We start from the raw sequence: 15,445 nt of genomic DNA, 5'->3' as shown, positions 1-15,445 counted from the left end.
TGTACCCAATATTTGTTAAAAACTAACGTGAATAATAAATGTTTCAGTGCATGTGAAGGCCAAAAGCGATCACTATTTTATTTGAGTCTGACATTAGGGTCAGAATCTTAAGACTTTGCTGTGAAACTACCAGTCACGTAAACTTATAGAATAGTATCAAAGCAGTATCATCAGCCTCGTTTCACAGAGAGAGATGTACACAAAGTCTCTTGTCCCATGTCATGTGAGTTTGGGGCTAGGGCAAGTATTAAACCCAGTGGCAGACCTGTTTCAGCACTGGGAGAAAACCAGTCAGCGTTGGTGGCACTGCGATGAGCAGACATACATGCAGGTCCATCTGTGTCTCCTGCTTGCTGCTCCAAGGCCATGCCAGAAGCCAGGTCTCCCCTTCCCCATCTGAAATCTAAGAGCTCCTTTCCAGCGGCATCTGGTAAGTGAATAGGACTGCCTAGCTCTGGCCACCCACCTCTGAGAAGACCATTAGGAGTCATACCCATAGACCATCTATCAATTTGCTATGTTCAGATCTTTCATTGGTAAAAAGGCAGTAAATTTGACCCATAGTATCATCTATCTCAAGCTTTCTAATACTAAAGAGCATTTGTAATTTTCCCACCTTTGTATAATTCCACTGACTTTAATAAAACAGTAAAATGTTTGCAGAATCTAGCCAGTTTAATGGCTTCAAGAAAACAGTAAGTAGTGTATATAATTAAACAGTAGTCATATAGTATTTTTGAAAAAGCAAAAAAGCTTTCTCTACACAAAGTCAGCAACTGAAATACAGTAGGAGAAAGATTTTTTTCGAGCTTTAAAAGATAGTTAGAACTTTATTTCCTGAACTATTTAAAATTAGTCTCAGCAAATAATTTCTTTGTGCTATGTAGTTATACCAACAGGGCTAGTGATAAGATGACCCAATAGCTTTTTTCCCAGTAATTTAGCTATAGGATGCTAAGTTGCTTTTGGCATACTTCAAATGTTATGCACAGACACAAACTTCTCACTTTTCATCTAGTTTTCTTCAGCAGGAGAAAGGATTAGTATTTTTGAACTATACATTATTCACAGAAGAAACTTCTGTCAGGGATAGCTAAAAGTATCTTCAGAATTCAACCCACATTAATAAATACTTTGACTAATTTTTTTTGAAAACTCAAAAAAGGCATGATTTTTCCTTTGGAAATATTTTTGTTGAAAAAATTGTCCAAAATAATTTCAAAAAAGGGATTTGAAACCTGAAAATAAAACTACACATTTCATTTGACACAAATTATTTCCCCCCACCCCCCAAAGTTTTTTTCAGTTCAGTCAGTGAACTGAAAAATCAATTATTCGCACAGCTCTACTGGCAAACAGTTCTTATCATAATCATTCCAGAGGGAATTACTCTGTGACAAGGAGCTGATATTGTATGGAATTTAAAAGTTAAAAAATAGAGGCTAGCATGATAAACAATAAGAAATGTTCTATTCAGATTTTTCACTTTTCACTTTCAAATTATGACCTCCAATCGAGATAAAAACTAAAAGAGAAAAAGGAAAAAAAGAGAAAGATTACATATTTTAAAGCAGATGTTGAGTGCCTGTTTTGGTAATAAGAAGCAGACAATTCCCAAGTTTTTTAGTTAGATCTGTGAAGCCTAAGCATTTTGAAAATCAACCATGCTAAAACACAAGAAAACACCAGAACAAAGCCACTTTTGAAATATTTAGTCAGCTTTGTTTGCTCTGAACTGTTCATTATGCACCCTCAACTTTGATAGTTTAATCATGCATACATTGCAACACACTCCAGAAAAGAATACAGCTGCCTCATGCCTTACAATTGTCCTTAAAGTTCAGCGTCATGATTTTTCAGAAAGAGATCAATTAACCTGCCCTCGTAGGACGCACGTTCTCCTTAGCCCTTGCGAGCAGCATCACGCAGAGGCACGTCAGGACCCGGTGCAGGCAGTGGCTGGGACGCTGGCGCTGGCAGCATCCTGCCTGCTGCTTCTTCCTTTCTGGTAATGACAGCAACGCCGCAGAGGGAGAGATGTGATTCAGAGTCCTCAAATTCAAGTAACACCTAGAAGTAATATCAGCAGTAACCAGCAGAACAGCAACACGCTGGGAGGGAACAGCAGGACACACTTTACCTGTGTAAAAAGGTGCCCTTCAGAGCAGCTGCAGTAACGATTCCTGGGCGGTGGCTTCTGTGTGGATGAGGAGCAAGGAGCAAGATGTCAGCCTGCAAAAAGGAATATTAAGCTAGTTCTCAGTGTTAGGTTTGGGCTAGGCTGTGTCTTCACAATTCAAAAATATTTTACATATTTATCATTTAATAGTATCTACCAAGAGGACAGGCCACTAAATCATATGCCAAAAGTTTTCTTGTCTCACAGAAGAACAACCTGAATGACATACCTGTTACGCCCTTGCTTAGCCCAGTGGTTTTCCTGCATGTTCAGTCAGCACCTAGCCATCTCAGGGTGATACTGAGAAATAAATTGTGCTTTTATCAACAATTCTTTACCTTTCCCCTACACTTCCCTATAAAACGTGACAGATAAAAGAAAGAAAATCAGATATTGAAGTACATGTCTTTTTAAAGCACATAAGACCTGGGCTTTTCAGGGTCTGTTAGGTTGTGTGGAACTATCTATTAACAGAACTTGACTGGAACGAAAACTCAGCCTTAGTTCTTTACGTGTGCTCGATTGCGGGTTGTGTGTACTGGTGGTACACCTGCAGCAAAGGGTAGCCAAAATACATAGCAAAAAACCCCAAGGATGTGCTCAATATTCCTTTTCTCTTTGGAGAAAACTCTGGCACTTTTAGAAGAGATAAGTGGGGTCTCCTGATCAACTGCCCAAAGCTTTCCTGCCATCTCCTGCCCCTGGCTCTGACTCTGCTTCCCTGGCGCATCCTGCGTGGCTCCTGTTGCTGCCGGAGCCTGCCCAGCCAGGTGGCCTGTCAGAGCCACCATGAGTTAGGTAGAACCAGCTGCTCTGACAGGGTTAGCCAACCTCCATAAGTGATTCTGCTTTGCATTTGCATTTTCTCTGAGTTATGACTCATTTCTTTCTTGGAAACAAATCTTTCCCTGGCCTCTGTGTTTGTTTGGAAGGTGGGGTGGAAGTTTCCTCAGGGCTTTGTTTGATTTGTAAAATACTCTCAACTGCAGACATAAACTTAACAAAAGGGCTTAAAAGCAGAGCTGGTTGCAGCAGGTGCCTGTCAGAGAATGTGCAGGGGAGAAGGTTCCTCACTAAATCATGATGCCAGGAGCCACAGAAGGGCTTCCCTGCTACTGACTGCAGTAGGAACAGGACCAAGCTATCTGTTGCATTCAAGCCATCAGAGAGGTCTCACTTTTTCAAGTGAAGCATGGTGTCCGAGAGTAAGCATATGTGGGGTGGGCCGTTCTGCATCTCTTTTGTGCCCCTGGGCAGAGATCTTGCCCTACTGGCTGCCGTAGCCGCATGGTGGCCAGCCCTCACCCTATGCGAAGGGACACCCAGTGATGACAGTGGTGGGGTGCCCCTGCCCAGACTTAGGGCTTACATCGACTGCTCCCGCCAGGGGCATTGCTCAGAGTAGCACAAGGCATATTTTCTCTCCCTCAGAGGTAACCCACTGCAGCCCATACCCTGCTCTTCCATATACAGTGTCCCTGCAGCAGTAACTACTAGGGGCACATTCCAGCCTTTAAATGAGTCCACAGGAGGTCTCTTAAACAGAAATGCTTTAAGATCTTTTGAAAAGAGCAGCAGATGTACTGCTTCACAGAACTGGTTTCCCTGGTGTCGAATTCTGTGTGCACCATGGATATTTTTATGCTGCTTTTCTCTATTATAGTCCTCAAAAAGTTACCTAAATCAGTATGAAATTAACCTTGCTTGTTTCTTGTGTGGCAGAAAGGCTGCTTCTCTGACAATGGCTCATGAAAATACCTTATTCCCTACTGTGACGCAATAGGCGCTACACCCTGAGTCTTTGTCTAAGTTAAAGTAAAGATATTTCTGCTTTGACCAGGTCTGTGCAACATTAATTGTGGACACAAATTTTAACAGCTTACTTGGGGTGTCACTGCATGTGAGAATAAAATTTCTCCCATTGCAGAGAGTTAAGTAACATTTTTGAATGGTATTGTAAGCATGTCCACTTGGATGGTAATTTAATGACCACAATTTTAGACCTCCCACACAACAAATTGTTCCTTTTCAGTGTTGTGCTGGGAAGAAGAATTCAGGGTACCAGCTGGCAGCTGATACTGTGAAATACTACTTACAAATAAAGGCAGGAAGTTTGGTGTAATCACTAGCATATTAGAGCAGCTTTCTTGGGATTGCTACTGAGCAGATGTAAAACTGGTATTAATTAAATTAAACTCAGAAAAATTGGTCTCTCAATAAACTTAAAAGTGGTAATGCGCATTAATGCAGTGCCAGGAATTTCAGATCTAATGTTGAGGTTTGTATCAGGAGAAAAGAGAAGAAACAGTGACTCCTAAACTTTTTAACTTTCCTTTTTAAATTTGCAAGCTATAAACCTTCGCAGTGATATATTGCTGCACCTCTCATCTGAGGTTTGTATATCACGTTCTTAATGATCTAGCAGGTTGTGGTACAGACTTTTACAACTGCTGTGATACAGCGGTTAAATTCTGCCTGGTGGTATTACAGTGATTAAAAGAAGGTGTGCTGTAGGGTGTCTGTTGGTGCGTATTGACCTGGTAATGACTTACTGCCCAGCAGGTGAATGGCAAACTAAGGCTGACTGAGCAGGACACTGGACAGCAGCAAAAATTTAAACATAACAGAAGCTGTGCTTCCTTAGTATCCGGATGGCAATGAGGAGTAGTCAAATCTCAGCCAGCATGCTCCTTAATTGTTTTGCACCATCAACAGATAATGACAGGGTACTGCCAAGCATATTGCACTATTCCAGCTGGTGGAGAGAGAACTGCATTTTTTTGTCCCAGTAGCCCTTCTCTCTCTGATGCATAACAGTATGGGCAGCTGAGGACATTCAGGTTTTTTAACATCTCCTAGTTTTTCTTGGCATTTAGAACAAACCAATTAGAACACATACGACACAACACGGCAACTCAGACCGCCGAAGCTGGGTACCTCTGCAACAGGTGTGCTTCCCACTCTGCCATCTCATCCCACCTATGTATCAAGACATTGATTGCTGCATGAAGTACAGCAACGTAGTCAGTGAGGTCAAAGGGAATCCAGTGAGAAAGAAGGAAATTTCCAAGTGGGAGAGAAGGAGAAAGAAAACCTGATTGTAACACTGATGTACTTAAAGCTTACGTCTGCTGCTTTTTTTTCCCGTTCTTCAGTGGTAGTCTGTGAACCTACCAAAACAATCCCTAGTGTTAAATGATCAGCTGGTAGCACTGGAAGAAATTGTCGTTATTGATCTCCATCTTAGCAAGAGACTTTGCTTCCTCTCTGGGAGAGACATGACTGCTATGGTTCCCTTTCAGCATTTGTCATGTAGATCAGAAGAGCTTCCTATTTCTGAAGTTAAAGACCAGAGCAAAATAGATGCATGGAAACGATGTAAAATACCAGCATCCTACCTTCTCAGCAGTCGTGTCCCTAAAAGCACATCACGCCTGGGCTCCTTAGCCTCCACTGACTCCCAGTTTCCATCCCATGCTTGTTCAAGGTCTTGGACCTGTCATTCAAAATGATAAAAAGATTATCTGCCATTACCTAAAAATACAGCCACCAAGCCTAGGATAATATGAATGAAAGCTGGAAACAAATCAGACCACGTTTCAGACAGTGTGAACTAACATAAATTCATTGATTCTACTGCAGCCAGATGGATTTACATCAGCTAAGAATCTGGCAAACCGTGTTCATGGGTGAAATTATTTGCAGAACATGCTGCTGGCAAACTCCAGCAGATTTTATAGGCACTCTCTGTATTGACACATTTCCATGAAAACTAATATCTCTGAAGAAAAAGCAAAAATGAATATTTGGGAAGGAGATGGAAGTTAGCTCTCTACAGCAGCTAACAGCAGCTATATTTTCAAGCATTTATTTCAGCTTTAACACTTAAAGAATACAAAACTAAAATTAGAAGTATTTGGCCATTCTACTTGGCTAGGTGTATCTTAAGTATTTAATATTAAGGAAGTTGTGGGTTTTTTTAATGTGGTAAACTGAAATTACTCTGACTTAGAATTAGCCATTCTGTTCTACTAGGCATAAGCATCATTGGATTGTTTTTAGACTTTGGGCCTAAGAGACTGAAGTAAGTCTGAATATTTTCATATCTGTTGGTCTGTAAATTTTTTTATCTAGCCAAAAAATGAGAACAGTTTCAAGTGCTTAAATGAGGTGTTGGTAAGAGGTTTAGTAGGTTACTGCCTCCTCCTTTCTATGTTTGACTTCCGAGTGTTGCTGATCTAGCCTGTAAACATTTTGGTTGCCTCTGTTTGTTCAAAAGGATGTCATCTATTGAACTACTGCATTTCAGAAACATTTGCAGTTTATTTGGCAAGGTAAGGTTGCTCGTGGCCCACCCTTTGAAAGGGGCAGGGGGCAAGGAGCAGCAAAGCCGAAAGGACTTGCCTCACGAACACTTGGCTTCAGAAGGAAGACAGTATGGATCTGTCAGACAGCACACTAATCAAATACAGATTGAGACATAAATCGATCAGTAGTGATCCTGCAGTTCTTGTTCATATTGACCAGCATGTAACTTGACAGTAGCTCCCATTTAAATAATCAGAAAATGTAGAAATGCGTGCTAGTGTGTGAACACAATAGATGTTATAAACATTTTTTTATTTAAATTTAGTGCTTGTATACTCTTATTGTTGGGCTGGCTTAGTGCAAACAGCAGCAGTTCCATGCCCTGCACGCTTTCTGTGAGGCTTGGGAAGTCCCTACTTCCATTGCAAAGGGAATTATGCTGCCCTTTTGGACTTTATTTTCTTCTTTAATTTCAAGCTCTCCAAACTGCTTGGAAGTAGGCCACTGAGAAAGCAAAGCAAGGCAAACATGTTCACTGTGCCTGAGTTTTGCTGTTCCCCACTAGATAGATTATATTCAGCTGAAGGAGAATAAGAAGCTATTTTCCCCAATTTTCCATACTGCCTGTGGGAATCTAATTCAATTTCCTCCCAAATTTAGCAGTGAAAACTAAACAGTAAAGAATAAAGTTGAAGAGGCTTCTGTAAATCTCTGGATTCCAAGGTACTAAGGTGCAGCAGGATTACTGAGCGCAGGTTAAACTTCTTTTCTAGCCACAAAGCTACTTACAGATTTAAGAAGCTTAAAAACCTGATCCAACATTAGTCCTTGCTTTGCAAATGAAAGAATAATATATCTACCTATACAAAGTTATATTTGTTATTATTGAATTATTTTTTTTATCCTTCATTATTGATGTAGCCCCATTCCACAAAGGAGTTTATTCTTTCTTTTTTTCAGTGGGAGATTATGATGTATTAGATAAAATCAGGGGAAGGGACAGGGAGAAAGACTGGTGACCAAATGCATTTCCAGAAATAAATAAATGAAAGAATGAACTCACATTTCATTACTCTCACTACAGTAGCTACATTTTACCAGCAGACCACAGGGGTCTTATTCATAACTTCCAGAAAAAAGATGTAGTGCCTTTTTGGACTTGGAATCCATACAGCGACATGGATTCAAGACATTCATATGGCTCAAAAAATACTGAATAATAACCAGAATTTACTTTTCTGCTTCACATGAGCTGGAACATTTGTTCAGCAGACCTACTTGCAGCCAGCAACCCATGCCATTTTTTGATTGCCAGCTGTCCTTAGTTTTTTTGACCCTTTTAGCTCAGAACTTCTTCAGACAGATAGTCCCTGCAGTGAGCACTGGTAGCCTAGATTGCAGTAATTATCTTGTTACCTCTTTTATGTGTGTGTTCTCGCTGTCTGTTCCATCCTTGCAGAAATAAATTGGCCAGCAATCATTTTGTTTCTTCACAACAGTGTCCTTTTTACTTGTTTTCATCCCCACAAAATCTTCGATAGCAAAGCTGTGTAGACATCTATTACGCTTTGGAAATTAGGATAAGGACCAGCATGCTTTGTTTTTTTGACATGATGTGGAAAAAATCCTATGATATAATGAATAATAATATTCAGCAGACGTGATGTTTCCGAGACTGTGAGCCTCTATGAAAAGATGTTCCACTTGTGAGAGAAATTTAAAGGAAAACCAGACTTATCTAAATATTTTTGTGATGTTCACACCTTGTACATGCAAAGGTGTGAGAGTTCTGTCACTTACCTGTACAGTTTCTCAAGTTATAATGACTTTGTCTCATAAAGTGTCAAAAAAAAAAAAAAAAAGGAAAAAAGAAAAAAGAAGAAAGTTACACCTCAAAAATGAGCGATTCAGAACCAGAGCTGGTTTTATCCCAAAGATTTCATGGTATGTTTTAAAGGTGCTTATATTTTCAGTTTCTCAACCTACAATCTCTTCTTCCTGCATGGCTGAGGTATCACTTAAAATGTATTTGCAATGTGGAATTTTCATCTTTGTCTACATTATATTAGAAAACTAGATCTCACTGGTGGAGCTGCCTCAAGGTCATTAGTAAGCTTGAGAGCCGTAACGTAGGTGACAGCCTTAACACGTTTGATGTCACGCTGAACACAGCCAAGTCCTTTAGGACAACTGTAACAAGGTGCTAGAAGCAGTTGCTAGCACTGGAGAGCTGACTAAGGCTCCTAACATTGCTAACAGCATTTTAAAATGCCTAATTAAAACTGTGCAGGGATGGTATTTTGTGTTGTATGTGCACCACGTTGTGTGGGCAGTAATGCGAAGAGCAAACACACCAACTCCTCTGCAAGTTCAGGCTTTGCTTACCTGGGAGCAGAGCACTGACTCCCGGCGTGTGAAAGCAAAGAGTCTGTGCAGGGGGGCTTACAAGTTGGTTTTAAGTTTCTAAACTTTGGTGATGACCTAGAATGATCCAAAGATGTATTTGAGCAGGGAACATATGGCTAGTCGTTAAAAATGTATCAAGGAGCTTCTCTTGTCTGTCTGTCTTATGAACCATCTCTTCAACGTAAATGATCCCCTCATGTGCCCCCCAGTCTGTTGGTTGGCACTCACACCCAAGAGCATCAGCACGCTATTAACAATTACCTTAGTGATATTTACAGCGTTTTAATGTCAGTTGTCTGTATGTAAATAGTCTGCGAGGAACGCAGCGTGGGGGGGGCTCCCGCTCCCCCTACGGCAGCACTGCTCCTTCAGCGTGCCGGAGCGCTCCCTGCGCCTCGCGCAGCTGCCAAGGATGTCGGCTCAGTTGCTTTATGACAAAATAATGAGTCTGTCAAAGATGAGTGGTCAGAAAAACAAATTCGTTCTCCCACACAATTAGAGTTTATAGCGTTGGACAGCAATATCAATCTCCAGCGATTCAAAATTGAATTTGCACATTGGAGGGAAATGTGTTCTTGCGTGTGCTGTAACCAGGCTGCTTAGCAGGAAGAGTCCTGGCAGGTTGCACTGGGAAGATGGATATCAGCTGAGCTGTGGGAACATCAGGACGGAAGTTTCCAAATGCGGACAAGTGTTGGGGTGACACAAGTGTTCACTTCCACAAGCTCAGCGCTGGCAGAGCCGTTCCCACAATGATCAGCAACAAAAAGTTCGGAAAACTGTCACCAGCTATAACAGGCAGACAGCTGTTCTCTGCAGGCAGAAAGCTGTTCCAAGGCCTGCATCTCCCTGTACGTAACCTAAATGCTCGTGGAGTTGTTGATATTTATAATCACAGACTTCAGACTTTCTTTGTAAAGACATACAAAGCATTAGACCTCTGTGGTGCCATTTACGGTGAGCATATACTGTTATCTCGGAACTGCACTTTGCCCTTAACATTTGCTTTATCCCTACATGGGATTTTGCCCTTAGGCTGTTTGCTGGTGTAGTGCAAAGGCTGCAGCATACATCCTCTTACATTTGCCATACCTTAACCTGTACTCTCAAACCTGCTCTACTTATTACAGCTCCCTCAATCATCCCTTCTCAGTATACATGCAAACCCACTTGACGTGCCAAACAGCTGCTGCCCAGTAATTGCATTTCTGGGCATGTGTACATAATACCTTGTGAAGCACTTTGACTTTTTTCTTTCGATTTCAAGAAGCCATATAGGCATGAAAAATTGTCACCTGGAACTCAGTACAGAGGATGTGGAAGCAGTTTTTTAGGTTTTCAGAACTTCTCTGTTCTTACACATGCAGCCAAAGTGACCACATTCTTCTAATGGAAGCATCTACAAGGGCTATACAAAATTTTGTGTTTAAAATTTTTGTATGTAAATCTAATTAAGTGTTTTGTTATCATCTCAGATTTAAAGCAGGAACGGCTAGGAACAGCCTTTCAAAGCAAGCATTTAAAGAAATTACAAATGGTACCTAGGATTTTCGGTAATGATTTATCATCATGGATATTCACATAAGGTAACAAAATATTTCCTTACCTCTGGAGTAGAAAAGAAAGGGAATCTTCCTTTAAAAAGATACAAGACAGATGGAGGACTCTGACCTTGAACAGTCTTCCATAGGAAGCTGTTGTCCACATCCTGATGGTGATCAGCTGGGAGCCCGTCAGCTACCAGATCAGTGGTGCTTGGCTGCTTCACAGTTACCTGCAATGCCCGAGGTCCAGGCTCTGCTGCTTTGTTTTCACACTGTTACAGTCCAATATATCTCATCACAAAAGTGGTTCTTACATGGTCCATCTGGATGATACTTTTACCTAAATAGTCTTCTTTCTGTAATCTTAAATATTTCGATTTTCCTTACTGCTTATCCCGCAAATAGAAGTAGTTGTTTATTGTACTCTAGTCATCTCTCAGCCCGGCTACGCACATTTACCTCTTTCATTAATCCAGAGGAGTCTGTCCCTCAAGCAAAACAGGCATTTCTCTTCTTTGCAGAAGTCTCTGAGGTTCTCCATACATACACTCTGATGAGGTCCCTGGGACAGATTGCCCAGTTCCTAGTGCAACCTTCCTGAAACACCAGAAGTACACAAAATATTATTTCCCCGTTTCAGTAAAAATGCCTCTCCGTATACCACACAGAATTTGGCATTGGCTTGTTTTTCCCCAGCCCTGGTACCCTCCAACTTATGTTCAGTTTGCTTTCCACAGTTGCTTTCTGTTCTCTTTCAGTTTTAGCACTGTCTGCATTTTACATTCATTCAGTATTCAGCTATGTCCTTGATTTGCTGTGGAAATCATGATTAATCTCTCCGGGATCTGTGAAGTGACCTCAGCAAACATTGGTGCCAGTGAGAGGAGAATCAGAGCCCCAGCGGTTCCATTTCGGAATCCTTTTTTCTGCTCTTGCTCCTTTACTCCCTGTGTATAGCTACTGACACCAACAACAGGTCCAGTTTAATCTCTTCAGATTTCATTAATCTTCATATTTTTTCATACTTTTATAACACTAATGATCATGAACCAAACCCAACTTTTATGTTGCCTATACACTAAGAAGGCAAAGGTAATGTTTTTTTGTCACACATTGTCTGACCTTTTGTGGTCTGGGTTTATTTTTTTCTAAACATTTCTTTTTGTGCCTGCTTTAACTAGCTCTCATTAACTCTACATTTGACATTTTTAATATAAATGTCTTTTTTTACCTTGATCTTTGATCTTTAGCTAGCCTTATAGAAAACCACAGTGACCACATTTGTTCCTTACTTTCTTCTCCTTGAGAATTGTGCACAGCTAAGTTTGACTTATTCTAGGGGGTTTTAAGATTATTCAGCATTGTCGTCTCTTTTTTGGCTTCGTTGTTAATGTTAGGTTTTGACTATCTGTTCTTTGCCCACAAAGGTTTTAGATCAGACCTTTTTTTTTTTTTTTTTTTTTTTTATTTTTGTAGTGATTGAATTTGTTGTTTTCCCTCATTGACTTTAAATCTTACGTGTGGAAGGCTACACCTCTCTCCCTGTTCTTTTTTATTTTGGGGGAGGGGTGTTGGCAGCGAGTGTTGGGGTGGGGTTTTTTTGTTGGGTTTTTTAATTGGAGAGAGTAGAAATCTTACTCTCCATTCTCTTTAAGATGGTATTATTTGGAATTTTTGTTTAAGGCAGGATGCAGCATTCTGGGAGATTCTTCTGGGAAAGCTTTCAAAAATGCATATAAAACATCCAAATAAGTTAATTTGAAGAGAGGCACTGATTGAATGAATCTGTGATTATTCTACCGGTTTAGGGCAGGAAGAACCATTTAGCATTTCCTCCATTTAGGACACTTAAATGGCTAAGATGTCCTACAGTATCTGGTTTGTGTGTGTGTGTTCTGAATGCCCATATGAGCAATGATTTTTTTAAATCTCAGTTAACAAGGTTTTAAAATTTGAAAGAAGGTCCCCAACTACTTCCCAACTACAAGAAAATACATTTTGCTGGTTTTGTGAAAACCTGCTCGTACTTGGTACAAACACAGACCTCCAAAATCTTTGGGTTTACTTTGTCTTTTGGAGCTCGGTGGCTAAAATCACAAAAGATGCCTCCTGCAGAAACCCTGCCAATGGCGTGGGCCCTGCCATGTGGACTGCAGAACAGCTACCATGGCATGATGCCACAGCTCTAGGCTGAGAGGCACTTCCTCTGCAGCGATCTTGCCCTAAGAAATTAGAAAACTGGGCACCAGACCAGGCAACAGAGATATTTTGTACTGTCCATGCTCTCTTGCCTGGGAAATAAGGAAAAGGAGGAGGCAGCCTATGAAGAGGTGTATCACAGTGGAGTTAGGAAATGTGGGAAATAAAAGGAAGTCAATATGCGTGAGAACTTAGTGTGTAATTTAAATTTAAATATATACATGTGGTTTTAGTATAGATACATTATATATATACACACACAGATATATATATATGTATGTGAAGAGGCATGGGACAGGATGGATAGAAGCGGAGGGAGATGGAGATGGCCAGACTCTGCCCAAGACATTTAACTGTGCAAGCAAAACTGAGGAAGGGTCAGTCTGTCTCTTCAGGAACGTAGGACAAGTATAGCGTATCTAAGAAGTGCAGACAGACTTTGCACAAGGTTTTCTGACGCGACCATTCTTTATTTTCAAGTGCTTATTGGAAGAGCTGTGCACATGTACACCCATCAGCAGATGTACCTACATTTATTTTCCCCCACCTCAGCTCCCCCAGCAGCCTGCAGCACCCTTTCAGAGCCCTAGGAGCTTTTCGTCAGAATCAGCTGGCTTTTTCTTCCTGCCTAGATCAGTTTGCTGCCTCTGATACTGATGAGTCCCTCCAACAAAACAGAAATCTCCCCCTGAAACAAACCAAATCAGTTCCTCTCTCTCTCTCATGTATTCTAGTGACTCCACAGACTCTCCTGCTTCTTTCTCCTCTGACTCTACATCTTGGTCTTGTCATTATTGTATCTCTACTGTTTGGGAGCCTTCCATTTTCATATTCCTGCGGACAGTAAAACCACCCATTACTTGTCTCAATAGCAGTGCCATTTACCAAAATCTTCAATCTCTACATGAGTAGGCATATATCATCCACTGACACCCAGATAGAGGCATCTTAAATTCTGCAGTGGCTAGTCTTTGAAAATTTACTTTGCAATTCATACAGTCTTTAAGCATCAATATTTTGGAAACAATAAAAAAATGAATCACACTTTCTTTTGTCTAGCATATTCTAGACATTTTGGTAATTTCAACGTAAAAGGTGCCAAACCTGTTTTTCTTTAGGATGAGCATTGCTCAAATAACAGCCATTTCACCTGCCTCATTTGTAACATTGAGGAGAATGCTCCACCATCTACTGTATTACAGATTCTTGTGGATTTTCTCCAGCAGCCACTTATGACAACTGCAAGCACGTTTTACCCTGGGGATATATATGTATGTGGCCAGTTGCTTCAGGTCATATTCCGTCCAAATGGAAGTCAGCTTGACAGCTGCTAATTTGCACTTGGCCATTCGATGTGTTGTTTTGCTCTCATTATTGGTCACTGTATGGAACAGGTGACAAATGCCCACACGAGAACCCTTTAAATCACTAGATGCACAATCATTAGGAAAACAAACAGGCAGGGTCGTTAAATGCTAGTTTTCACTCCAGCCCCAAACAGAAACAGATTTTAGCTGATTTTGACATCTATTGGAAAGAGATGGAAAGAGGTGACAATACCTTACTGTTTATGAAACTAGCTTCCCATTCTGTAGGTGTCCTTGTTTCAGGGAAAGGGGGAGATTTAAGGAAAATACAATTGTTCTAAGACCAGATGCAGAATGGTTTATCTAATGATTTTGTCACAAGGTTTGATTAGGTGTTCTTTCTTAAGGAAAAATAAATGTGCCTACCAAAATACCTCCTCAGACCTTCAGCTACTACAACTATATCAAATTAAAGTAGAAAGAAAAAAAATCCTTTCTAAGCAAGGGAGTACTTGCTGAACAAGAATGGCAAAACACCATTATAGTGAGCATCCTTTCTATTGAAGTGCGGCATTGCAGAGGATATTTAATGGAAGTCTCTTTTCTTAGACTTCCAGGGCCTAATTTCAACCTTAATTTGGGGCAGATTCTCTAAGGACATCAGCAGAGGACTTGTTTTGTTCCTGGGAGTAGTGAGTAACTCCTGAGTTTTTGCAAGATTATAGACCTGTCTGTAGTAAAAATTATGAATAATTTAGTTGATCTCAGTGGAGCTGCATTAGTGAAAACAAGAAAAAATTCAGCATCTTGGAGTCTCGGTGAAATTACTGCTTTTAGACCTGTGGAAGCTGAAGATATTACAACACACTATTTAAGCGATGTCCGGTCAAGCATGCTAAAACGATATGGGCAGAACACACAGAAACAGAATGATTGTCATAGGACATGCTTTACTAAGACTTAGTCTGAACTTAAACTCACCTTTAAATAATATCCCACTTTTTTTATTTTTGCCTTTTGATAATAGGTGTAAGTGCAACCTTCACGCTACTGGCTGTAAAGAAGAAAACAAAAGACTACTTTGTGAATGTGAGCATAACACAACTGGCCCAGACTGTGGAAAATGCAAGAAGAATTACCAGGGCCGACCGTGGAGCCCTGGTTCTTATCTGCCTATACCTAAGGGCACTGCTAATATCTGTAAGTAGTTCCATATAATAAGGATATTTCATTACTAGAATTCTGCCCCATATCATGATTCTGAAGGAAGATTAATGCTGGCAAGTTTGTCATTTCTTTATGACCCAGTGCATATAATTGGGTGAGGTGTCAAACTGTGTTAATTGCAAGTGTACCTCATCTGTGCTCTTACATGGTTGTAAATAACTTGCATGAGAAATGCATGTTTGTATCCATAGACAAATCCCTAGCCACTGCAAAGAAAGGGCCAAGATATGAAAAGATTAGGACCCTTCACATAAAAAGTGCACACAGAGGAGAGA

The 15,445-nt window shown here is 40.6% G+C and overlaps 1 protein-coding gene and 1 long non-coding RNA gene across 6 annotated transcripts in view; one reads left to right on the top strand and one right to left on the bottom strand.

Moving 5' to 3' along the window:
- Nucleotides 1-15,445, top strand: part of NTNG1 (netrin G1) — a 158,793-nt gene that overhangs the window by 82,500 nt on the left and 60,848 nt on the right. For all 5 annotated transcript variants that reach the window (XM_055815087.1, XM_055815086.1, XM_027786492.2 and 2 more), the window contains exon 4: nucleotides 14,971-15,143. In XM_055815087.1, coding sequence (XP_055671062.1) covers nucleotides 14,971-15,143 — 173 coding nt within the window. The remainder of the gene's footprint in view (nucleotides 1-14,970; nucleotides 15,144-15,445) is intronic.
- Nucleotides 596-15,000, bottom strand: LOC114012106 (uncharacterized). The gene is made up of 5 exons (XR_003554382.2): nucleotides 14,925-15,000; nucleotides 7,904-11,034; nucleotides 5,578-5,675; nucleotides 2,141-2,232; nucleotides 596-2,070 (listed from the first exon to the last, which is right to left on the bottom strand). It is a non-coding gene; the product is annotated as an uncharacterized LOC114012106 (long non-coding RNA).

Source organism: Falco peregrinus, chromosome 10 (assembly GCF_023634155.1).
Source record: "Falco peregrinus isolate bFalPer1 chromosome 10, bFalPer1.pri, whole genome shotgun sequence".
Taxonomy (NCBI): domain Eukaryota; kingdom Metazoa; phylum Chordata; class Aves; order Falconiformes; family Falconidae; genus Falco; species Falco peregrinus.
Note: the sequence above shows the minus strand (reverse complement) of the source record. Positions and strands in the feature narration are given on the sequence as shown.